Source organism: Hipposideros armiger, unplaced genomic scaffold (assembly GCF_001890085.2).
Source record: "Hipposideros armiger isolate ML-2016 unplaced genomic scaffold, ASM189008v1 scaffold_1132, whole genome shotgun sequence".
NCBI lineage: Eukaryota > Metazoa > Chordata > Mammalia > Chiroptera > Hipposideridae > Hipposideros > Hipposideros armiger.
Window position 1 is genome coordinate 290,606 of NW_017732482.1, and position 23,559 is coordinate 314,164.

Consider the following 23,559-nt stretch of genomic DNA (forward strand, 5'->3'; position numbering starts at 1 on the left):
TTCTCATTTACATGTTTTCTCCCCTGCCCTTTCCTTTGGCTGCCACCCATTGCTCCAACTCCTATTAGGAAGCCTCATACACATTCCTCCTTCTCCAGGGAGCTTTCATGGCTGGCACAGAGCTAATCAGGCCCAGACTGGGTTGGCCTTACTCTTCACACCTTTGTCCACCCCAGCTGACCCAACAGAAAGCATATCATAACCATGCACAGCAGCGGGGAGTGAGTGGGGAGGGGAGAAGTGGCGGGGTAGCTAGAACTGAGTTCTTTTTCTTTGTCCCTGTGGTTCTGCATCCTCATTTATTTTTCAGTTGCATTCACTGCTTATGGTCATCTTCTTCAGGAGCTCCAGTTAACTGAGTGACCTAATCTAGCCATATCTTTGTCCCCTACCCCTTTGGAAGAGCTTCCTGATTCTTATTCTGGTATTCTGCTCTTATTTATTTTGTCACCATTTACGTCAGGTTCATTGCAGAGCGTGGAGCCTCTCGTCTTCTAGAACATGTGGGCCAAATGGACAAAATATTCAAGATTCCACCACCACCAGGAAAGACAGGGGCCCTGTCTCTCCGGCCACTGGAAGAGAATACTCCACACCCCTTGGCTCCTGTTTCCCAGCCTGGGTCAGTCTATGTTTCTAAGTCTTGGTGAATTGGGAGGGGCTGCCGTCAAAACCTGGAGAAATTCAGGTGACTGAAATTCTGGTTGTTGAGATACTGCTTGCTCTAGTCACTGAGGCAGGCTTCTATTTTCCCAGGCAGGGGTTTCTCTAACACAGGAAATTGTCAGATTGTGAGCGTGTGCCTTTTTCCACTGGGGAAAAGGGGTCAGAATGTGAGGCAGGCAGCATACAGCCAGGGCTTAGGCAGAGGGCTGGGGAGCGTGACCTCCGGCTTTCTCCTCCTGGCTTTGCCAAATAGTAGCGTGAACCCTGAGCTAATTGCTTAATTTCTTAAGCTGTAGTTTCTTGGACAGTAAAATGGAGATAATGATGTTGCCTACCTCACAGTGTTGTCAGGAGCCTTCCCTGGGCACATAGTGCGTAGTAATTAATTGTTAGCTGACAAAGGAGGGGTGCATGAGAAATGGTAAGTGGGATTTCATTTTTAGGGCTCTGGAGTTCGGGCTACGGGCAGGTTATTCTCTGGAGACCTGCTGGATACCCTCCTGCTGTCTGTCATACCTGGCTCGTGTTCTGTGCTGAATAGTGATCACAGCTGCGTCTGTGGAATTGGGTTGTGGGGCTGATCCCTAGACCAAATCCGGCCCTCTGCTTACCCCCAGATGGCGCAGCATCCGGCTTTTCATTTCCTCCACTTTCCGGGACATGCATGGGGAGCGGGACCTGCTGCTGAGGTCCGTGCTGCCAGCATTGCAGGCCCGAGCGGCCCCCCACCGCATCAGCCTTCACGCCATTGACCTGCGCTGGGGCGTCACCGAGGAGGAGACCCGTAGGAACAGGTGTGGGGACCACAGAGAAGAAGGGCTGGGGGAGGCACTTGAGTGGTGGAACAGGGGTGGGCAGGCTTGGGGCTGCGAGGAAGGCTCGGGGCCAAGGGCAGTGGATGCTAACAAGAACAGCCTGCCTTCATGCTACTCAGTTGTGAGCCGGGGCCCCGGCTCCCCATTTGTGCCTGTGTTCCCTGATATGACGCCCCATAATCATGCCTGCAGACAACTGGAAGTGTGCCTCGGGGAGGTGGAGAGCTCGCATCTGTTTGTGGGGATTCTGGGCTCCCGCTATGGCTACGTTCCCCCTGCCTACAACCTTCCTGACCATCCTCACTTCCGCTGGGTAAGGCAGACGAGGTTGGAGCAGGGCCTGGGGAGGAAACAAAGGTTGGGCAGGAGTAGGGAGAAGCCATGATTCTTTAAGAGCCCTGGGACTATACACAGGCAGGTCCTCGACACTTGAAGTGAAACATGGGCGGCAGGTTCTGTGAGTGGCCAAGTCCTAGATGAGGGAATTTCTTTGACAAGCACCTCTGTGTTGATCAAGGGATGTGAAAGTTAAGAGGGTAGGTCTCTTCAGGTTTTGCCGTCAGATGGATTGGGGTTCTCATCTCCCTTCTGTTAGTGTGTGGCTTTGTGGGAAATAGCTTATCCTAATCTGGTCTCAATTTCCCCATATACTAAAGAGAAACAGTGACACCTCCATTGCAGGGTTATTAGGAGAATTAGAAATCTATAAAAAATGCTCAACACATGACAGGCATTCAATAAATGTTAGCTGTACACTATATTTTATTGGCTTGTGTCTGGAGGTGGGGGGGAATGTTACTGAGATGAAAGAGCCTTGGGGTCTTGGCAGGTCTCCAGGGAGGGGTTAGAGTGATGTAGGACTGAACCCGCCTGTTCTCTGCCCTCTTCCTCAGGCCCAGCAGTACCCTTCAGGCCGCTCTGTGACAGAGATGGAGGTGATGCAGTTCCTGAATCGGGGCCTCCACCAGCAGACCTCTGCCCAAGCTCTCATCTACTTCCGGGACTCCAGCTTCCTCAGGTACCTCCTGTGGCCTTTGGGCCTCGGCCTCCACAGAAGGCCAAACAGGCCCAGAGGCTATGTCTTCTCCCCCCCATAGTCAGAGTATGGGAGAGGGAGCTAGAAGAGAGAAATAGGGCGCAGAGACCTTGCCTTTGCAGTACCAGATCAGCCTTGGCGCTGATGTCAGGAGGTCTGCACTTGAGGAGCCAGGTCTCATGGGGGTACAGAGAGGCCAGGGTCTGAGTCTAGCATCACTCCTGACATATCTGTGGTGGCCAGCTCTGTGCCAGATGCATGGAAACCTGACTTTATTCCTGAGTCTGAAGAGGCTGTACATCGGATCTTAGAACTGAAGAGCTACCTGAACAAACAGAAAGGGATTACCTGTCGCAGGTGAGCTGGGGGAGGTAGAGCGCCCCTGCATGGAGAGGGGAGCCAGGCCTGCTCTGACTGTGCTTGTGCTGTTCTGCCCACAGATACTCCTGTGAGTGGGGCGGGGTGGCCGCGGGCCGGCCCTATGTTGCGGGGCTGGAGGAGTTTGGGCAGCTGGTTCTGCAAGATGTGTGGAATGTGATCCAAAAGCTTTACCTACAGGTCAGCAGGAGAGCTGGTGGTCAGGGGAGTGGAGGGGGGTAGGGTGGTCTGGGTACTCCTGGGTGGGAAGTAACTTGGTGGTGAGTTTTAGGCCTGGGCTCCTGAGGAGCGTGGAGACGTTGTCACTGTCCCGTGTGCCCTCAGCCCGGGGCCCAGCTAGAGCAGCCAGTGTCCATCCCAGATGATGACTTGGTCCAAGCCACCTTCCAACAGCTGCAGAATCCACCGAGTCCTGCCCGACCTCGCCTTCTTCAGGACACAGTGCAGCAGCTGCTACTGCACCGAGGAAGGCTGAGCCTGGTGACTGGACAGTCGGGACAAGGAAAGACTGCCTTCCTGGTACGGAGTCTCAGAGGCCTGGACAGGAGGGAGGGAGGGCTTTGTGGGCTAAGGAGGGCTGAGGAGGGTAGGCACAGGGAGCTTGTGCATGTAAAATGTGACCATGTTTTCGGTTCCCTTCCCATACAGGCATCCCTTGTGTCAGCCCTGCAGGCTCCTAATGGGGCCAAGGTGGCCCCCTTAGTCTTCTTCCACTTTTCAGGGGCCCGCCCTGATCAGGGTCTTGCCCTCACCCTGCTCAGACGCCTCTGTGCCTATCTGCATAGTCAACTGCGAGAGCCGAGTGCCCTCCCCAGCACCTACCGGTGTGTATCCCCACCATTAGCCCTGCCTTGTTGATTCTGCATGATACTAACCCTGCGTCTCCCTCTCCGCTGACCCCGGTCCTTCACCTCCACGTACAGGGGCCTGGTGTGGGAGCTGCAGCAGAGGCTGCTGCCCAGGTCTGCTCAGTCCCTGCAATCTGGCCAGGCCCTGGTGCTGATCATCGATGGGGCTGACAGGTTGGTGGACCATCATGGGCAGCTGATCTCAGACTGGATTCCAAAGACCCTTCCCCGGGTGAGTGGGAGAAGGAGGTGGGGGCGGGATGCAGCCGGGAGGAGAGGGGCCTGTCTAACATTGTTCTCCTCCTTTTCCTTCTACCTCCGTATTCTTTTGTCCAATCATAGTGGGTGCACCTGGTGCTGAGCGTGTCTAGTGACGCAAGCCTGGGGGAGACCCTTGAGCAGAGCCAAGGTGCCCATGTGGTGGCCCTGGGGCCTCTGGAGCCGTCTGCTCGGGCCCGGCTGGTGAGAGAGGAGCTGGCTCTGTACGGCAAGCGGCTGGAGGAGTCGCCTTTTAACAACCAGGTTGGCTGGATGCCAGGGCTGATGGGTGTGTGGGGTGAATCTGTGAGGACTGGGGTGCTAAGGCTGCCAGCTGCCCCACACAGACTAGCTGCTCCTTCATTTTCTCAGGAACTCCGTGCCAGGGGAAGTTGTTAATAAGATAACTGTGATTCCTTATAATATCACCCAACCTTTTCCCCTGGTGAATGGCCTCTCCAGGACCCATCCAGCTGAGGGGAGGAGTAAAGCTGTGGTTATCGGGTGGGGTAGGCTGAGCCACCAAAGATTCCCTGTAAAGGGGCTGGCTGGGCAGAGCAGCGTAGGGAAGGGATGGCTGTACCCCTAGGTGATGCCATTTCCACTGCTGGGAGCTCTCAGAGGAGGAGCTAGTGGGCTTTGTGCTGGACCGGAGGGCAGCGGGCAGAGGGTTGGCTGTGGGCAGGCTCTCTGGTCCTCATGCTGAGTCCTCTGCGTCTCATCAGATGAGGCTGCTGCTGGTGAAGCGAGGGTCAGCCCTGCCGCTCTACCTACGCCTGGTCACCGATCACCTGAGGCTCTTCACACTCTATGAGCAGGTCTGTTGAGGATGTAACCCCCCACTCCTTATCTTCTAAGTCCTAATTCCACCTGCCAGGCTCCATTCAGCTTCTTGCATCCCCATCCTTCACCTTCCCCCACCCTCATCTTTTGTCACCATTGATCACCCGTTCCCCCTCCTCACCTCACCTCCAACCACTTCTCTCCCACTCGGTTCTCTTTCCTTTTTGTCCTTTCCTGTGGTTTCACCTGCTGCCCCCTCCCCTCTCTACAACCAAAGCTGCCTGTCTCTCTTCCCCCACTGACCGAAGCCCGTCTCTCTTCTCCCAGGTGTCTGAGAGACTCCGGACCCTGCCCGCCACTGTCCCCCTGCTGCTGCAGCACATCCTGGGCACGCTTGAGCAAGAGCATGGCCCTGATGTCCTTCCCCAAGCCTTGACCACCCTTGAGGTCACACGTAGCGGTCAGTGCTTGGGGTGGGTTGGGAGGCAGAGGCTCAGGGGTTGGATGACCTTGGTTCAACTGGGGTTTCAGTGAGTAGTGTAAGGGGCACTAGGTGTGCTGGGGATGGGTACGCTGTGTGGTTTGGTGAGGGCCTCAGAGAGCTTGGTTTTCAGGTCTCACTGTGGACCAGCTGCATGGAGTGCTGAGTGCATGGCGGATGCTTCCCAGAGGGACCAAGACCTGGGAAGAAGTGGTGGCTGCTGGTAACAGTGGGGACCCTTACCCCATGGGCCCATTTGCCTACCTCGTCCAGAGTCTGCGCAGGTACGAGTGTCTCCAGCTGAACCCCCACTGACCTCCTGGGTCTTCCCTTATTTGAGCCAGAGCCCTGTGTGATCCTTTCTTCACACCGCCCTTCCCTTGGCATAGCCCCTGACACCTGTTTCCCAGACGCTGAATAGCTGCCACTCAGTAGCGACCACTATTTGCGGGGGAGGAGAGGGAATGGGAGCCCACATCTGTGTCCGGATGCTCACTGACTGGCTTCCTCTCTCTCTTCTCCTTCCTTCTCTCCATTACATGAGGACAGTTTGCTGGGGGAGGGCCCGCTGGAGCGGCCTGGTGCCCGTCTCTGCCTCCCTGATGGGCCCCTGAGAACAGCAGCTAAATGTCGCTATGGGAAGAGGCCGGGGCTGGAGAGCATGGCACACATCCTCATCGCAGGTGATTGCAGCCCAAGTCAGCCTAAGGCACTGGGTATGGGGCCTGGGCCTGGAGGCCACGACCATTCACTAGCGGTCCCCATTGGCTGGCCCCCTCTCCTGCCACCCCAGTGGGTGCATGGCTTGCTATACATAGCCTGAGGGAGGGGATCTTTGGAGATGCTCAGGTCTGAGCCCATCTCAAGTCTGTTCCTATGACCCACACCTGCAGCTCAGCTCTGGAAGACCTGTGACCCTGATGCCTCAGGCACCTTCCGAAGTTGCCCTCCCGAGGCTCTGGGAGACCTACCATACCACCTGGTTAGTCCCCACATGCCATAGGCACCTTCTCCCAAGAAATTGCTTTGGCTGTTCCAAGACCCCTCTCCATCTTGACCACCATTCCCATCACCACTGCCTTTACCCCTTCCAAACTCCCTCTACCTTTCCCCTTTTGGTTTTCCTGCCTTTCTCCTTCAGGTCCTTTGTCCCAGCTCCTAGGTCTAGGCCCTAGCTGCACAGGCAGGGCTCAGACTAGACTGTCCCTCCTCACCAGCCTCTTCACGCTGCTAACAAATGCACTCTGGCCCTCGCAGCTCCAGAGTGGGAACCGTGGCCTTCTCGCAGAGTTCCTCACCAGTATCCATGTGGTGGCTGCACACCTGGAACTGGGCCTGCTCTCTCGGCTCCTAGAGGCCCATGCCCTCTATGGTGAGATGAGTCACTGGGTGATTTTTCCTCTGAGATATGGGCTCCTGGGTGTGTTCATGGGGGCCTGCTCAGATGGAGGTGTAATGGAAAGAACAATCTAATTTCCATTCTAAGTTGAAAATGCTACGAGGTGAGCGAGTCTTGGGAGACCTTTTGCCTAGCTCTTTTAGATCAGAGGTTCTCGAACTTTAGTTAGTGGGCATGAAAGAAGCTGGGAAACTTGTTGAAATTGTAGATCTTTAGGTCCACAGATTCTGGCTGGCTAGGTCTAGAGTAGCACCCCCAAATTTGTACTTTTAACATGTGTTCCTGACATAGGGCCAAAGGGCCACACTGTGAGACTTACCATTTTAGACGCATGCATGATTGTATTTTGTGCTGGGGCTCATGGGGGTCCAGGCTGGTTCCCCAGTGACCCCTCTGCATCTCTTCCCTAGCTTCCTCAGTCCCTGAAGAGGAACAAAAGCTTCCCGAGGCTGACATTGCTGCCTTTCACACCTTTCTGAAGCAGCAGGCGCCAGTCCTTAGCCAGTACCCCCTGCTCCTGCCCCAGCAGGCAGCCAACCAGCCTCTGGACTCGCCTCTTTGCCACCAGGCCCCCCAACTCTCCCAGCGATGGCACCTCCAGTGCATGCTACGGTGGCTTAATAAACCCAACACCATGAGGGGCCAGCAAAGGTAAGACCCTTGACCCCAGACCCTGGTAAGCCCATCAAAGAGCAAGCTGCAGCCCTTTCTGAAACGGGAGAATCAAGGACAGACCAGAGTCACCGTGGAGAGGGCGGTTCAGGCCCAGAAATGCAGAAATGAATTCTTGTTCACTCCCTTCCCTTTATTCCTCATTTCTTTCCTTTCTTCCTGCTCTTTCTCTAGCTCCAGCCTGTCCCTGGCAGCTTCCTCATCCCCCACAGCCGTGGCCTTCTCTCGCAGTGGGCAAAGAGCCGCTGTGGGCACTGCTAATGGAACGGTTTACTTGTTGGACCTGAGAACCTGGCAGGTATGACACTCAAGACAGGGCAATTTACCTTCAGAAAAGCCCCACAGACTGCCCTGGGGCCCCAAACAAGCCAAGCCCACCTGCTGTCACCCTTTTTGATTCAGCAACTTCACCTCCCTCACATCAGATCAAAAGGGCTTGGTCCAAACATCAGTCACACAGCAAATATTTGCTGCACACCTTCCATTTAAGGCACTGCACTAAGTATTGCAAGGAACACAGGGCTTAGGACAGTGGTCAGTTTTGTTGAAAGGTAAGGCATAGAAGGTAAAAAGAAACCAAAACATAACCATGTCACATAGATCAGAGCTGAGTGAGTTGTACAATGACCGGAGGATATAGGACAGAGAAGGGCAGGCCTTGCGGGTTGAGTAAGGAGCCTGAGCAAGGACGTGGGAGGAGAATGTTTCCTGTAAATTGCTGGGAATGGTTGCTGCAGAGGGTGCTAAAGGAGGGTAATGATAGATGAGGCTGGAGAGGCGGGTCTGTCCTCTTCCCACCCATATCTTTCCCATACATATGCATGCATGTGACGTCATTCCTGCTTCAGCCCCATCAAAGTCTTCTGTGATTTGGGGATACGTATAGGGTTTGGAGTAGGGGAGAAGATGTGACTCCACTTGGATTACGAGGCCTCACTTGAACATGAGCTTGGCCTAGGGCTGGAGGGGGACGAAAGCTTTGTACTTTGGCGGCACATCAGGAACACCTGTTGAAAGAGGGCCACATTTTGAGACTTAGGTAACGAATGTAGAGCGCCAAGGGCTCCCTGCTATGGCCTTCTTTTCGGTTGGGCTTGGAGTGGCTGGGTAAGGGGCGGGGGTCAAGGGAGTGTCCTGAGCATGCTTTCCTGCTTGCTCTCACAGGAGGAAAAGTCTGTGGTGAGTGGCTGCGAAGGCGTCTCCTCTTGTTCATTCCTCTCGGACAATGCCCTCTTTGTCACTGCCTTTGACGGGCTCCTGGAGCTCTGGGACCTGCAGCATGGTTGTCGGTAAGGGCTCCCCTGTGCCTGGGAGTGCGAGCCTTCCCTGTTCGTGGGAAGCCCAGGGGAGGGCAGTGAGGAGGGAGCTGTGGCCAGGAGGCCCCAGGGGCCTGACTCTGTCTCCCTGGATAGGGTGCTCCAGACCAAGGCTCACCAATACCAAATCACCGGCTGCTGCCTGAGCCCAGACGGCCGGTTGCTGGCCACCGTGTGCCTAGGGGGGTGCCTAAAGGTAATGACTGGGGGCTGTGGTAGTCAAAATGCCCCTACCATTTTGACTGGGTCAGCCCATGAGGTGGTTCTGTCAGCCTGGCAGAGGCTGCCAAGTGCTTGGCCTGGGGAGGCCTTACCTGCTGAGGACAGGAACTGGACAAGGTGATCCCTGGAGCGCTAGGATGAAGGTGCTCAGGCATCTGTATTCAGCACCTGATGCTTCCCCTTCTCCCTCCTCCAGCTGTGGGACACAGTCCGTGGGCAGCTGGCCTTCCAGCACACCTGTCCCAAGCCCCTGAACTGCATTGCTTTCCACCCAGAGGGCCGGGTAATAGCCGTAGGCAGCTGGGCTGGCAGTGTCAGCTTCTTCCAGGTGGACGGGCTCAAAGTCACCAAGGTGAGAAGGTCCTCTGGCGCCCTGGGGGAGGAACACAGAAGGTTGGGAGTGGAAGGTGGGGAATGACACACATCCATGTTTTGTGTCACCTTGGGCCTGTGTTGAGAGCAGGCCCTGACATTTCCATTTCTACCTCCCCATATAGGAACTGGGGGCCCCAGGAGCCTCCGTTCGCACCTTGGCCTTCAATGCGCCTGGACGGGTCGTGGCAGTGGGCCGGCTGGACAGGATGGTGGAGCTGTGGGCTTGGCAGGAGGGGGCACGGCTGGCTGCCTTCCCTGCCCACAGTGGCTTTGTGGCTGCTGCCCTTTTCCTGCGTGCTGGGTGCCAGTTACTGACGGCTGGAGAGGATGGCAAGGTCAGGCTACAGAGGGCTTGTGGTGGGTTACAGGGAGGGGGTAGCAAAGGCAGGGGACATTTGGGTGAGGTAGGCCTTTGTTGAGAAAGCTATGGAGGAGCTTGGCTGGTGCGAGCTTGAGGGAGATGGGTGCAAGTGTGCGTACAGGTAGCTCTCAGGAGAAAAGTCTCTAGAGGGAGAATTTAATGGGGTGGTTGTAACTCTGGGGTGCAAGTGGAATATCTTTAAGTCCTTTTATTGGCCCTCAGGTTCAGGTGTGGTCCGGGTCTCTGGGTCGGCCCCGTGGGTGCCTAGGTTCCCTCTCTCTGTCTCCTGCCCTCTCCGTGGCTCTCAGCCCACATGGTGAGCTGGTGGCTGTTGGGTACCGAGCAGATGGCATCAGGATCTATGCAGTTTCTTCAGGTACCGAAGGGAGAAGGGATGGGGCGTTTGAGCCTTAGGAAAGAGGTCCCCCCGCCCTGATCCCCTTTCCAAGTGTCTTCCTCTCTTGTTTTCTCTCACTTTCTAGGTTCCCAGGGGGCTCAGTGTCAAGCACTAGATGTGGCTGTGTCCGCACTAGCGTGGCTAAGCCCTAAGGTGTTGGTGAGTGGTGCAGAAGATGGGTCCCTGCAGGGCTGGGCACTCAAGGAAAGCTCCCTTCAGTCCCTCTGGCTCCTGTCCAGATACCAGAAGCCCGTGCTGGGACTGGCCACCTCTCAGGAACTCTTGGCTTCTGCCTCAGGTAGTACTGGGCTCTGGGCAGGGTTGTGAATCATTGGTCCTTTTAAATATGCTAATACTTTTCTTCAATGTATATGTATATGTGTGTATGAAAGCACACACACACACAATTTGTTTTACAACTTTCAAAGTGCTTTAAATGCACTTGTCTTGCATAATCAGCCTAGACTGTTTCTTCTTGTTCCTTAACCCGGACTCTGGGACCTCTTTGCAATCCCCGCCTTTGATTTTCTGCCCAGTGGGAGACTGCTGTATAAAGGGATGGGTTTCCCCTTAGGAGGAGAGAGAGATGTGGAGGTGAAAATGCAGAGTGGCCTTAGACCTCTCTAGGTAGGAGGCTTGGTCCAAGTGACACTGGGCACTAGAGACGGGAAGGGTTTGGAGGTGCAGTAGGGAGTTAGGGAGAGACAGCTGCAGAGCCGGTGCTGGGAGTGCCTGGCATCCTGTCCTGTGGACTCACATGGTGACTGACCCTTGTCCCAGGCCTCTCCATAGCCTGTGACTCACTGCATCCCTCCCTTGGAGCTTTGCCCTCAGACCTCACCCTTGGCCCACACGATTGCCTTTTTTTTTTTTCTTTTTCTTTTTGTAGAGGGCAGTGTCACTGGCCCTCATATGTGGGATCTGAACTGGGGGCCTCTGGCGTCCCAAGCCAGTTCTTAACCATCGCACCACTCGGCCGGCCCACGATTGCCTTTTTGTCTTTGGCCTCTGGGCCTGTCTCGCTTCCTCTTTCAGGGAATCTTCCTCTCTCCCTCTTTCCAATGCAGAGGATTTCACAGTGCGGCTGTGGCCGAGGCAGTTGCTGACACTGCCACAAAAGGCAGAAGACTTTCCCTGTGGCACTGAACTCCTGGGACATCAGGGCCCTGTAAACTGCTGTAGCTTCAGCACTGATGGAGGCAGCCTGGCCACCGGGGGCAGGGATCGGGTGAGCCACAGAAGGATGCAACATGCAACCCCTGGGCCCTGCTCCCCCTGAGCTCCCAATCCCCCCTTGACCCCCACAGCCCCTCTGGTTCCTGGATTCCTGAACAGCACAATTCCCATTGCTTTCTCTGGCTGTTTGCCAACCTGTGTTGGGTCTGCCCACCTCCCTTCTTTAATACTCCCTCTTTCCTTGAAACTTCTTTCCTGAAATGGCCCTGGTGTTCCCACCTCCCTCCTGTGGTCCTAACTGCTCCATCTTTTGGGACCTATCCAGAGTCTCCTCTGCTGGGATGTGAGGACACCCACAGCCCCTGTTCTGACTTGCTCCTTCTCTGTGTGTCACCGTGACTGGGTCACTGGCTGTGCTTGGACCAAAGACAACCTACTGGTGAGTGAAGGGTAGGAATGGTGCAAAGCTCAGCAGGCTTCCTGGGGGAGGACAACACTCCCATCGCTTCCTTTTCTGACACCCATTTATAATAGAAATAGCTAACATTTATTGAGCACTTAGGATGTGCCAGGCACTGGACTAAGCTCTTGGCATATATCGATTGCCTCATTTAATCTCTACAGCGCCCTGTAGATACTACTATTATCTCTAGTTTATAGACAAGGATATTGAGCTCAGATGGATTCAAGAACATTTCCAAGGCCATGTAAGTGATGAAGCCGAGTCAGTAAACGTTCTGCTAGGAAAGCTCATGCTCTTAAGAAGAACACAGAACAGTCTCCCCAAGGCTTTAGGATGCCCCATCCCGCACCTGGAGTACTGCTGGGATGTCGTTGTCCAGAGGCAAAAGTCAGTCTCGCATTATGCACTTGAGGTTTCAGAGTGTTTTTATTATAAATGCATCTATCTTGCATAATCAGGCTCTGCAGCCGTCTCTAACTCCCTATTGCACCTCCAGACCCTCCTCATCTCAAGTGCCCAGTGTCACTTGGACCAAGCCTCTGGTGAACCTCGTTTTTCAATGTAGAGTCCCTGTGTTGTTTTCAAAAAGAGAAGACTAAGGAGTATCAGATGAATAGACTTTTCACCTTTGTCTGGGTTTATTGACTGACATTATGTTAGTAACAAGGACAATTGCTACACAGTGCTCTCTGTGTACCAGGCAGCAGGCTAAGTCCTTTGTATAGATGCATCAGCCCCACAGCAGCCATATCAGATAGGTGCACTGTCATTATCCTAGTTGAATAGATGAGAAACCTAAGTCTCAGAGAGGTGAACTTGCTCCAAGTCACGAAGTAATGAATGGTGGAGGCAGGATTTGAACCCAAGACAGCCCATGTTCTTTGTCTTAAAGACTTACCGCCCTCTACCCCACATTATAAGCACACAAAAATGCTGGGGGGATGCTGCTAATCCCACGCCTCTGACTCTGACTCTGCAGATCTCCTGCTCCAGCGATGGCTCTGTGGGGCTGTGGGACCCGGAGTTGAGACAGCAGCTGGGTCAGTTCCTGGGTCATCAGAGTGCCGTGAGCGCCGTGGTGGCTGTGGTGAGAGGCAGTGAGAGTTGCCCGGGGGTCTCTGGGAAAGCTAAGGGGGCTTTGGGAGACTGGGTGCATTGGGTATCTAATCCCAAAGGCAAAGAAATAGAAAGAATGAGATGTCAGGCCTGGATTAGGGTGTTGAGACTGAGAGTTGGCGTGAGGGGAGGGAGAGCATGAAAACACAGCATCTTAGATTCATGACCTCATGGGAGGATTGCAGCCCTGAGCCCCCAGCCTCACGTCCCGAGTTCTCCACACCGTGTGATATCTAAGCCCCTAATGCTCAGCCCACACCTCTGTGATGGGGGGTCGTACTTCCCATATCCTGCACAGTGTAACTCTTCTCTGTTCCTGTGCTCTTGAGCAGGAGGAGCACGTAGTGTCTGTGGGCCGGGATGGGACCTTGAAAGTGTGGGATCATCAGGGTGTGGAGCTGACCAGCATCCCTGCTCACTCAGGACCCATCAGCCACTGTGCAGCTGCCCTGGAGGCCCGTGCAGGTGATGAAACAGCAGCCACCTTCCCTTCCCCACTGCCTCTTCCTTCGCCCCTGCTTCTCCCCTTTTTCTCACTGTCTATGTCTTATCAGCTGGCCAGCCCGGGTCAGAGCTTCTCGTGGTGACTGCTGGGCTGGATGGGGTCACACGGTTATGGCATCCACTCTTGGTGAGTTTCCTGAAAGGACTGAGGTGGGGGGTGGTGGGAAAGATATCGTGGGATAACCTTCTTTGTGTCAACCCCTTATTGTTCCATCTCTGTCCTTCCTAGGTGTTTCAAACACATACCCTCCTGGGACACAGTGGCCCAGTCAGTGCAGCTGCTGTTTCCGAGGCCTCAGGCCTCCTGCTGACCACCTCGGAGGATGGTTCCATACGGCTCTGGGAGGTACCTCAGGAAGCAGGTGAGTGAAGTCTGGAGAGAGGCAAGGTATGAAAGAAGGGTGTGTAACTGGGACCAAGAAGGTTAAGGATAGCCTGGTATCTCCTTTTGTATCCCAACAGTGGTCCAGCTCCTAATGATTCACTTCTCTCTTCTCCAGATGACACGGATATACCCAGGAGTCCTGCAGCCGTCACGGCTGTGGCCTGGGCCCCAGATGGTTCTTTGGCCGTGTCTGGGAATCAAGCCGGGGAGCTAACCTTATGGCAGGAGGCTAAGGCTGTGGCCACAGCACAGGTGAGTTGGGGCAACCTCAGTTCTCTGTCTGTGTGAATTCTGCTCCGGCTATGTATCTAATGGTACGTGCCGGGGTTGGAGGTTGCACAGATGCCTGCGAGAGGAGAGGGTCAACCCTGGTTTCTCAGACATACTGAAATGAACTTGTTGTATACACCAGGCTCCAGGCCGCATCAGTGCTCTAATCTGGCGCTCGGCAAACACCTTGGTTGTGGTCAGTGCTGATGAAAAAGTCAGCGAGTGGCAAGTGGAACTGCGGAAGGGTTCAACTCCCAGAAATTTCAGGTGAAACGAGGCAGCCGGGTTAACGTGATAAGAACAATAGTCTCCTTGTACCCAGGATTTTACTCAAATCACTCCACCTCTACTTCTGAACTAGGTCAATAGGAGGTTAGTTATTAGGCAGAAAAAAGTCCCTGCAAAACCTTTTTCTACCCCTTGTCATGTCAATTTAAATAATATCAAATGCCTACTTTATGCTAAGTTCTGGGCTAGCCAGTGTGAACCAGATTGAAATTTATTTTTTAATTTAAAAAGCTCACAGTAGAGGAATGTGTGTATAAGTAAACCATCAACAATGTTCAGAATGATTAGTGCTACAGTAAAGGTATATATACCCGGGGTGCCAAAAAAATATATACAAGTGGACACTTTGGTCAGTGTTGCTCAAGCAGTAGTTTGCTGTAATCAGAAGTGTCTGGACACTGATAGTAACCACTTTGAGTACCTCTTGTGATTTCAGAAGTTAAATGTGACTTGTATTCATCTTTTTTTATCAGTATATATTTGAGTATCACAATTTTAATAGTTTTTTCCTTTCTTAAAATGTGTATACATTTTTTTGGCCATCTATCTTATCTATCTATCTATCTATCTATCTATCTGTATATATATGGCTGCAGAATTTGAGAAATTTACAGTTGTTATTTGAGTTTGGGCTTAAAGGATGAATAGGAGTTTTCTGGACCAGTAAGTGAAGGCAATGGTATAGGAAGAGAAAGTAGCATTAACAAAAGACATGGAGGCATGAGAGTACATGGTGTATACATACATATAGCCAAGTTTTGGGGTTCTTGGTGGGAGTTGCGGGGGTATTAGATTGAAAAAATCAACTGGGTCCAGGCTGTAGAGAGCACAGTGCTACGAATTTTGAGCAAAATAATTACCTGAATTTTAGAAAGAGAACTCAGGTGGCAATATGGAAATTGGATAGTAGTAGAGAGATATTAAAGGTAGGAAGACCCCTTTTATAGGTGTTGCTATCGTCCGGGGAAGACATAATGTTGGTCCTGTCCTGGGCAGGGATGAGGAGGAGAGATACAGATTTAGTCATGTGTTTCAAGTAGGATCCCTAGTGCTTATTGATCAGTGGGAGGTCAGGAGGGAAGAAATGACAAGAATGTTAGAGATTCCTAGTTTGAGCAAGTGAAGGGATGGTGATGATGAATACTGATATAAGAAAAACAGAAAGAAACAATTTTGTTTTATACTCTACTCCTGAGGAATTCATGGGGAGCTGAGCAGCCTAAGAGAGGTGAACTAAAATTGGATCTTTCTCTGTCCGTGTGCTTTTTTTGAGCTACAGTCTTCACCTGAACCGAGTTATACAGGAGGGCTCAGGGTTCCTGGCAGGTGTGGGCCTGGCTCCTGATGGTCACTCCCTCATCTTGGCCAATGCGGATTTGCAGTTACTGCACATGAAATCAGGGGACGCTCCCTCTGTAATCTGGTAAGATCCAAAATGCTGTTTCCTCTCGGGTGGGAGAAAGAGGAAAAGTGGGTTAGCGGTTACCCTGAGGTGGGGTCTAATTTAGAACAGACACAGGAGTCTTATGGAGAAGTATTCCAGGGCTCATACTTTCTTTTTTTCTTTCTTTCTTTCTTTCTTTCTTTCTTTCTTTCTTTCTTTCTTTCTTTCTTTCTTTCTTTCTTATAAACCAGGAGCAGGTATACGGAGCATCTTATAATGTTGTCTACTCATCAGGAGTTTGGTGTGTTTGTCCTGCAGCCAATGGCCCCTGGAATTCTGTCTGTCTTAGTAAGTCCTGTTTGGGTGTGTGTTCAAACAAACATTGGTCCAGAGCCATTATTTTAATTCCTTGGGGGCATGACAGAGGGTAAGACAGAGGGAAAGGCAATTGGTTCCAAATCCCCTTCTCTTCCTTCAACTGGAGCAGCTCTACTTAAGAGCAGTATGTATTGGAGTTTCCCTCTAAGATTTCACTGATACAAAAAAGGATTTTAGTGTTTAAAAAAAATCACTGGAAACCATAAACCTAGGAGTTCTCTTCATTGCATTTTTTTTTTCATATCTCTTGTCTTGCCACTGTGAGTATGAGCAGTGTCTAGAACAATACAGGCATATCTCATAGACATTATGTTGGGCGAAAGAAGCCAGACACAAAAGAGTACATATTACATGAATTCACTGAAATGAAATTCAAGAATAAGCAAAATGAGTTTATAGTGACAGAAGTCAGAATGTTGTTTGCTCTGGGGGCGGTGGTGCTCTGGTATTGACTGGGAAGGGCATGAAGGCAGCTTTCCAGGGTGATGGAAATATTCTACATCTCAATCTGGGTGGTGATTATATGGGTGTATACATATATAAAAATCCATGGAGACAAACGTTTAAGATTTGTATACTTTATGGTATCTAGGTTATAGTTAAAAAAATAAAAATCCAGAGCAGAAAACAGTTGGTTTGTCTGGGCAGGGTTACAGGATACATGTAGGCTAAACAGAATGCTCTATCCTTTCACAGAGGCAGAAGGAATCCGGAGAGTTTGAGGAGAGCCTGGACTTTGATCTGAACCTAGAGAATCCTAGTGGGACCCTAATATCAGTAACTCAGGCCAAACCTGAATCCGGTGAGTGGTGATTGGAGGACTCAAGGAGTCCGGAGGTGGCCTAGAGGAGGATGGTGGATCCTTCAAAGCCTGAGACCTGGCTCTAACCCTGCTCTTCAAATGGCAGAATCCTCATTTTTGTGTGCCAGCTCTGATGGGATGCTTTGGAACCTAGCCAGATGCACCCTTGAAGGAAAGTGGACCACAGGTAACATCTGGCAGAAAACAGTAAAAATGCCTGAAACCCAAACTCCAGGGACAGACCCATCTATATATAGTGACATGGATAGCTGGACAGCAAAACCACATCTAAAGACGCAGCAGCGTAGAAAGGTGAGTTTGAGGGAAGGGTCAGAAATATAGGGGAAGAGGCCCTAGGTCTCACCCCAGCAGACTGAAGAGGGCACCCTGAAAACTCACCATACGCTTCCCCTTCCTCTCTGAGATTCACTCGGACGCTGTCACAGCCCTCCATGTGCTGCCTGAGTTGCTGGTGACAGCTTCAAAGGACAAAGATATTAAGCTGTGGGAGAGACCCAGTATGCACCTGGTAAGTTTGTCTGTGTGTGTGTGTGTGTGTGTGTGTGTGTGTGTGTGTGTGTGTGTGTGTGTGTGTATACACACACACACAAGGATGTATACACACAAGGAGTACTGAAGGGATGTCACAAGAGAGCAAACTTGGGCTAAGAAAGTACAAAAGATCAGAATTCTGTTCTCTTCTATCCTTTTTACAGTAATGGGTGACTAACCTGTTCTAAATCAAAGGCATTATTAATGTGAGAGAAAAATAAGTTAGTAAGGAGGCCCTAGGCTCGTCGCCTTCAGTCCCTCGTTTTTGTTCCCATTCTAGCTGGGCCTGTTCCGGTGCGAAGGGGCAGTGAGCTGCCTGGAACCTTGGCTGGGGCCTGACTCTACCTTGCAGCTCGCAGTGGGAGACACACAAGGCAACGTGTACTTTTTGTCCTGGGAATGAAGATGCACTCTTCAGAGCAAAAATAGCATTTGTGCTAGAGATGCAAAGCCTGAGGATACCAGTGGCTACTTTGTTGGTAAAATTATAAAAATAAAGTGTCCGAAAGTCTCAAATGCAGTGCTGCCTGTGTTCCTGTGGATTTGGACCAAGAAGGAAAAATATGGATGTAGAAATGTTTCTCTTCTGCTTTAACATTAATTTTTACTAGAACTGCAAGCAAGTAACCAGAGCTTTAGCAGATATTCTTTGAAACTAGGCTTTAGGAATCTTGTGTCCTAAAGATTGGGACACAGGACCTTAAGATGCCATTCCTGCCAGGAGGAGGGATGAATGTGATACTGGCCGGCACTTAGTTTAAAGAGAGAGCTGGAGACTCTCACTTGGTCAAGAAAGAGTAAGGGGAGGAAGAGTGATTCAGTGGTGCCCCCAGTCAGGCCATTTAGAAGGAACAGGGGGAGAACTAGGATAACACTAGTTTCCTCTTACAGAAGAGAAACATTCCCCATCTACTCAACTAACTGCCCAGATGGGCGGCGAGAGGCCAGGGCATGGAAAGCAGACTGAGTCTTCTGGCTTTCACAACTTAGAGAGCAACAGCCACTTGACTTGGAAGCACAAGTCAGTACAGTAATTTACATTCTTGGAAGAGCTCACAAAAGTCTCTTTCAAATTGAAACTCACAAAGATGAAGACAAGTTGAAAGGTGGAATAGTCTTACTGATGGGCGTACCAAGGTCTACGATCCTCTTAAGTAAAAGTTCTAGAGCCTCATTTTCCTGTAATTCTGCCTCTTGGGAGAGGATGTTACCTGAGGCCCTTTCTTTGTTAGGGTTAAGGGTCTTCTGTGTCCAGGTATTCAAGGACTTCTATGTGATAAATCAGGGCTATTATAGGATATTGTCCTGGGTTGGTAGGGGTCTCTCAGAGAAGTACCACTGCACTCTGGTCTAGAAATGAGTTTTGAGGATTTGGGGAGTTTATGGGGTACTGAATTTTCTTCTTACTTCACCCTGATTCCAGATTGCACATGGAGGAAATCACCTGAGGGACTTGACCTTATCGCTACCAATGCCTCATGGTCTTCCCTCAGCGGATAAAGATGGAAGGAATGCCATTAGCTAATAAGTCTTAATCATAGATCGTGCTTCCTTCTTTTCTCATGTGCCTCATGCAAGGGCTTAAAATATACCTTTTAGACCACCTCCTCCACATGTACCTTGTGACTAAAAGTCCAAGTTAAGGTCATTTGAAATTTATGACTTGTAATCCTACCCAGAATGCTACAGTGAATCATGGCATGTCATCATCCTAAAAGTCACTGGTCTCGGGCTCTTGCCTTTTACCCCCCTGAAAGCATGGGCCAAGAAGGAAGCCCAAATGTCTGTCTTCCACGCTCTGGAAGTTCTATAAAAACACCCCAGCTAAGGCTGAAGGAATGGGGATGGAGAAAATTAAGCAAAGGCTAACTTGCTCAATAGACTCAGCCTTGTTGGCCAGGTCCATGTGAAGGGTTTTCTTCTGTCTTTCTTATCTTGGAGATAAATATAGGGAGGTCATAGTATAATTTGCTATGAGTGAAGATAAGAAAGGACTCGAGATAAAAGTAAATATGTGCCCAAGGGCGTTGAAGGGAAAATCAATTTAGGTTTTATATTAAACATCTTCTGAGTTCTTATCATTAAACAGAATTTTGGTGTCTCCCAGGGTCTGGACAAGTTCCACAATTATACCCACTGGATTGTAGGATCATAGGACATTGGAACAGTCTTGTCTTCTCCTATCCATCCACAAAGGCACCTTTTTCATATGCCAGAATTTTATAAATGTTTTTATAGATCTATGCACAATCTGTTTTTGAAATCTGAAACACTGTACCCTCTCATCCCTTCGTCCAGCTGCTGGCAATCACTAATCTACTTTTTTGCCTCTATGGATTTGCCTATTTAAGAAATTTCATACAAATGGAATCATACAATATGTGGCCATTTGTGTGGCTTCTTTCACTTAATATAATGTTTTCAAGGTTCATCCATGTTGTAGCATGTATCGGTACTTTAGTTCTATTTTATAGCTGAATAATATTCCACAAGTTTTTGTGTAAACATTTTTTTCAATTCTCTTGGTTATATACCTAGGAGTAGAATTGGTAGGTTCCATGGTAATTCTATGTTTAAGTATTTGAGGAACTGCTAAAAATATTCTCCAAAGCAGCTGTACCACTTTACATTCTCATGTAATGTATGAGAATTTAATTTGTCCACATCTTCACCAACACTTGTTGGTCTTTATTATTATAGCCCTGCTAGTGGGTATCAAGTGGAATCTCAATGTGGTTTGGATTTGTGTTTCCCTACTATCTAATGATGCTGAGCATCTTTTCATGTGCTTATTGGCATTTGTTATTTCTTCTTTGGGGAAATGTCTATTCAAATCCTTTGGTTTTTAACTGTATTCTTTTTATAGGTTATAAATTATAAGAATCTTTATATATTTTGGATACTAGATCCTCATCAGATTATGATTTGCAAATATTTTCTCCTGTTCTTCAGGTTGTCTTTTCACTTTCTTGATAGTATCCTCATGGACAAGTTTTGTTTTCTTTTTAGCCTGAAAGGATATATATTTATCATAAGACAGCTCAAATGATCTGAATCTACTTTGGCCACTTTCTGACCCCAATTCAGGGTTTTTATGGACAATTGCAGTCAATTTGATTGATGAAATCCAAAGATCTCTGAAATGGCACCTTGTGCAGACTCCAACCAAGGGCTTCAACGTTGACATCGTTCATTGGAGGTACATGCATTCCAGGCTGCTCTGACCAGCTTCCGCCACTCTTATTTTATACATTTCTCAGAAATGCACTTATAAACTAGTGGAAATTTTGCATTCTACTGCACCATTATATACGTGATGGGACAAAAGTTTTAAATTGTGATGAGGACTAATTTATCTATTTTCTTTGGTTGCTTGTGTTTATTGGTATTATATCTCAGAAACTATTGCCTAGTCCCAGGTCACAAAGATTTCACTCCGTGTTTTCTAAGTATTATAGTTTTAGCTCTTCATTTAGGTCTTTGATACATTTTGAGTTAATTTTTGCATGTAGTGTGAGGTAGTGTTCCAAACTGATTACTTTGCATGTGGATATCCAAGCACCATTTTATTGAAAAGACCATTCTTTCACCCATTTAATAGTGTTGGCATCCTTGTTAAAAATCAGTTGGCCAGAGATGCATGGGTTTATTTCTGGATTCTCCATTTTATTGATCTATGTGTCACCTTTTGCCAGTGCCACAGTCTTGATTATTATGGTGTTGGTAAGTTTTGAAATCACGAAGTGTGAATCCTCCAACTTTGTTCTTTTTCAAGATTGTTTTGGCTATTCGAGATCCCTTTGCAATTATATATGAATTTTAGGTTTGTCCATTTGTGCAAAAGGCTGTTGGAATTTTTATAGGAATTCATTGAATCTGTAGATGGCTTTGGGGAGTATTGCTATCTTTTTTTTTTTAAAGATCTTTATTGGGGAACTGGGGGAGGGGAACAGCGCTGGGGAATTGGGGGAAGGGGAACAGACAAGTTGCTGTCCTTTTTTCTTCAGTCTAGTTGTGGAGGACGTTGCTTCACTGGCCCAAGTTGGCATCATCATAGCGCTCTTCCCGGGCGAGGCAGATTGGTCACTGGCTTCTGGACGGCGCTCACTGCGGCTGCTGGCCGCTTATGCTGGCCACTGGCTACACACGGTAGCCCATGGCAACCCACTGCAGCAGGGGCTGCAGTCTATGCCGTCGCCGGAGACTCATGGCAGCCCAGCCCCACGTTGAGCTGTTGTTGAGCATCTTAGCTGTGGAGGGCAGTGTCACTGGCCCTCATATGTGGGATCCGAACTGAGGCCCTCTGGCGTCCCAAGCCAGCTCTTAACCAACGCGCCACTCGGCTGGCCTGAGTATTGCTATCTTAATAATATTAAGTCTTCCAATCCATGAACAGAGTATCTTTCCATTTGTTTAAGTCTTCTTAAATTTCTTTCAACAATGTACTGTAGTTTCCAGTGTACAAGTTTTGTGCTTTGGTTAAATCTATTCCTAATTATTTTTTTATGCTTTTGTGAGTGGAATTATTTTCTTAACTTCCTTTTCTGATTATTCATTGCATCTATAGAAATACAATTGATTTTTGTAAATTGACTTTGTATTCTGCAACCTTGTTGAACTTATTTCTAATTTCTTTCTGTATGTATTCTTTGGGGCTTTATATAGACTAGTCATATAATATTCAAATATAGTTTTACCTCTTCCTTTTCAATCTAGATGCCTTTTTATTCTCTTTCTCTTGTCTAATTACTATGGCTAGAACCCTGTACAAGACTGAATGGAAATGGTGAGCGCATACATTCTGGTCTTGTTCCTGATCTTAGGAAGAAAGCTTTCAGTCATTCTGTGGGTTTTTCGTAGAAGTCCTTTAAGTTGAAGAAGTTCCCTTCCATTCTTAGTTTGTTGAATGTTTATCATGAAAGGGTGTTGGATTTTGCCAAATGCTCTTTCTGCCTCTAATAAGAAGGTCATGTGATTTTTATCCTACTTGGATTGATTTTGATATGTTGAACCAACCTTGTATTCCTGCTTGGTCATGTATGTAATCCTTTTTATAAGTTGCTGGTTTAAGCTTGGAAGTATTTTATTTTTGCATCTAATTCTTCAGGGATATTGGTCTATAGTTTGCTTTGCTTGTGATATTTATCTGGTTTTGGTTTCATACTGCCTTATAGAATGAGTAGGGGAGTATTCCCCTCTCTTCTATTTTTTGGAAAAGTCTATAGTCTATTCATACTTTGAATAGTCTTTCAGTGAGTGAATATATTTAGCTAGTTCTTTATGGATCTTTTTGCATGTAACAATGCTGCAGTGACATCATCTATGTAAACATGTAAATCTATCATTTTTACTGGGTGTGTACATTTAAAATTTTGATAGATATTGGTAGTCTTATCTCTGAAAAGGCACACGCTATTGTTTCATTTAAATAATCTTCATTGTTATCTAAGGAAGTGTAGTGTGTGTGTGTGTGTGTGTGTGTGTGTGTGTGTGTGTATCTCTGGTTGCATGTGTTTACAAATAATCAGAAAGTCTTTGGATCTAACTTGGACTTTGGTAGTTCTTAGGTGGAGCAAGATACATCAAAACTCATTCTACTTCTCTCCTTTCCTCCCCAAGATGTATTCAGGCTTAGTAACAGTCCAAGTGCGTTTGAATTTTTGGACATCTGCTGCGTCTTAAGATGCTAAGTGGTGGGAGACCTGGCCTGCAGTTAGTAAACGGGGAAAAGGCAAGATTGGAAAAAAGGGGCCAATTCAGCCTTTGCTGCCTTTACCCTTCCTATAATAACAAATCAATTCCAGTCTGCAGAAAAATTGAATTAAATGAGAAAATGCATTAGCCTCAATTAGTATTCCTCAATGCACTGAAGCTATTCTGCTGTATAAGAACAGGATTCCACAGGGATGTAATGTACAACATAGGGAAGATAGTCAATACTATCATAGTAACTTTGTACAGTGACAGATGATTACTAGATTTATTACAGTGATTACTTCGTAAGGTACATAAATGTTGAATAACTACGTTGTACATCTGAAACTCATATAATGTTTTAGGTTATGTCAACTCTACTTTAATAACAAAACAAACAAACAAAAAAGCCCCAGGATCCTGAGTAACCTGCAGTGAGCTGTGGGATACACAGAGCAATTATACTTTCTGCCCTGGAAATGAATATACACTAAATCAGAAGAAATATGTGCTTTCAGAAGTAAAGCCTGAAGAAACCAG

General features: G+C 48.9%; 1 protein-coding gene across 1 annotated transcript in view; it reads left to right on the forward strand.

Annotated features, from left to right (window-relative positions):
- TEP1 (telomerase associated protein 1) overlaps positions 1-17,845 on the forward strand; it is a 34,561-nt gene extending 16,716 nt beyond the window's left edge. The window contains exons 18-55 of the mRNA XM_019632391.1: positions 464-622; positions 1,284-1,460; positions 1,674-1,794; positions 2,375-2,499; positions 2,761-2,874; positions 2,958-3,075; positions 3,220-3,414; positions 3,544-3,719; positions 3,819-3,975; positions 4,086-4,265; positions 4,727-4,819; positions 5,112-5,244; positions 5,399-5,549; positions 5,815-5,948; positions 6,159-6,247; positions 6,523-6,637; positions 7,075-7,315; positions 7,511-7,634; positions 8,501-8,625; positions 8,749-8,848; positions 9,071-9,226; positions 9,372-9,584; positions 9,833-9,986; positions 10,093-10,305; positions 11,075-11,235; positions 11,509-11,622; positions 12,626-12,733; positions 13,095-13,227; positions 13,317-13,393; positions 13,496-13,628; positions 13,767-13,903; positions 14,064-14,188; positions 15,489-15,632; positions 15,845-15,941; positions 16,668-16,773; positions 16,880-17,085; positions 17,198-17,302; positions 17,606-17,845. Coding sequence (XP_019487936.1) covers positions 464-622; positions 1,284-1,460; positions 1,674-1,794; positions 2,375-2,499; positions 2,761-2,874; positions 2,958-3,075; positions 3,220-3,414; positions 3,544-3,719; positions 3,819-3,975; positions 4,086-4,265; positions 4,727-4,819; positions 5,112-5,244; positions 5,399-5,549; positions 5,815-5,948; positions 6,159-6,247; positions 6,523-6,637; positions 7,075-7,315; positions 7,511-7,634; positions 8,501-8,625; positions 8,749-8,848; positions 9,071-9,226; positions 9,372-9,584; positions 9,833-9,986; positions 10,093-10,305; positions 11,075-11,235; positions 11,509-11,622; positions 12,626-12,733; positions 13,095-13,227; positions 13,317-13,393; positions 13,496-13,628; positions 13,767-13,903; positions 14,064-14,188; positions 15,489-15,632; positions 15,845-15,941; positions 16,668-16,773; positions 16,880-17,085; positions 17,198-17,302; positions 17,606-17,728 — 5,332 coding nt within the window. The 3' untranslated portion in view covers positions 17,729-17,845. The remainder of the gene's footprint in view (positions 1-463; positions 623-1,283; positions 1,461-1,673; positions 1,795-2,374; positions 2,500-2,760; positions 2,875-2,957; positions 3,076-3,219; positions 3,415-3,543; positions 3,720-3,818; positions 3,976-4,085; positions 4,266-4,726; positions 4,820-5,111; positions 5,245-5,398; positions 5,550-5,814; positions 5,949-6,158; positions 6,248-6,522; positions 6,638-7,074; positions 7,316-7,510; positions 7,635-8,500; positions 8,626-8,748; positions 8,849-9,070; positions 9,227-9,371; positions 9,585-9,832; positions 9,987-10,092; positions 10,306-11,074; positions 11,236-11,508; positions 11,623-12,625; positions 12,734-13,094; positions 13,228-13,316; positions 13,394-13,495; positions 13,629-13,766; positions 13,904-14,063; positions 14,189-15,488; positions 15,633-15,844; positions 15,942-16,667; positions 16,774-16,879; positions 17,086-17,197; positions 17,303-17,605) is intronic.
- The last annotated feature ends 5,714 nt before the right edge of the window (positions 17,846-23,559 follow it).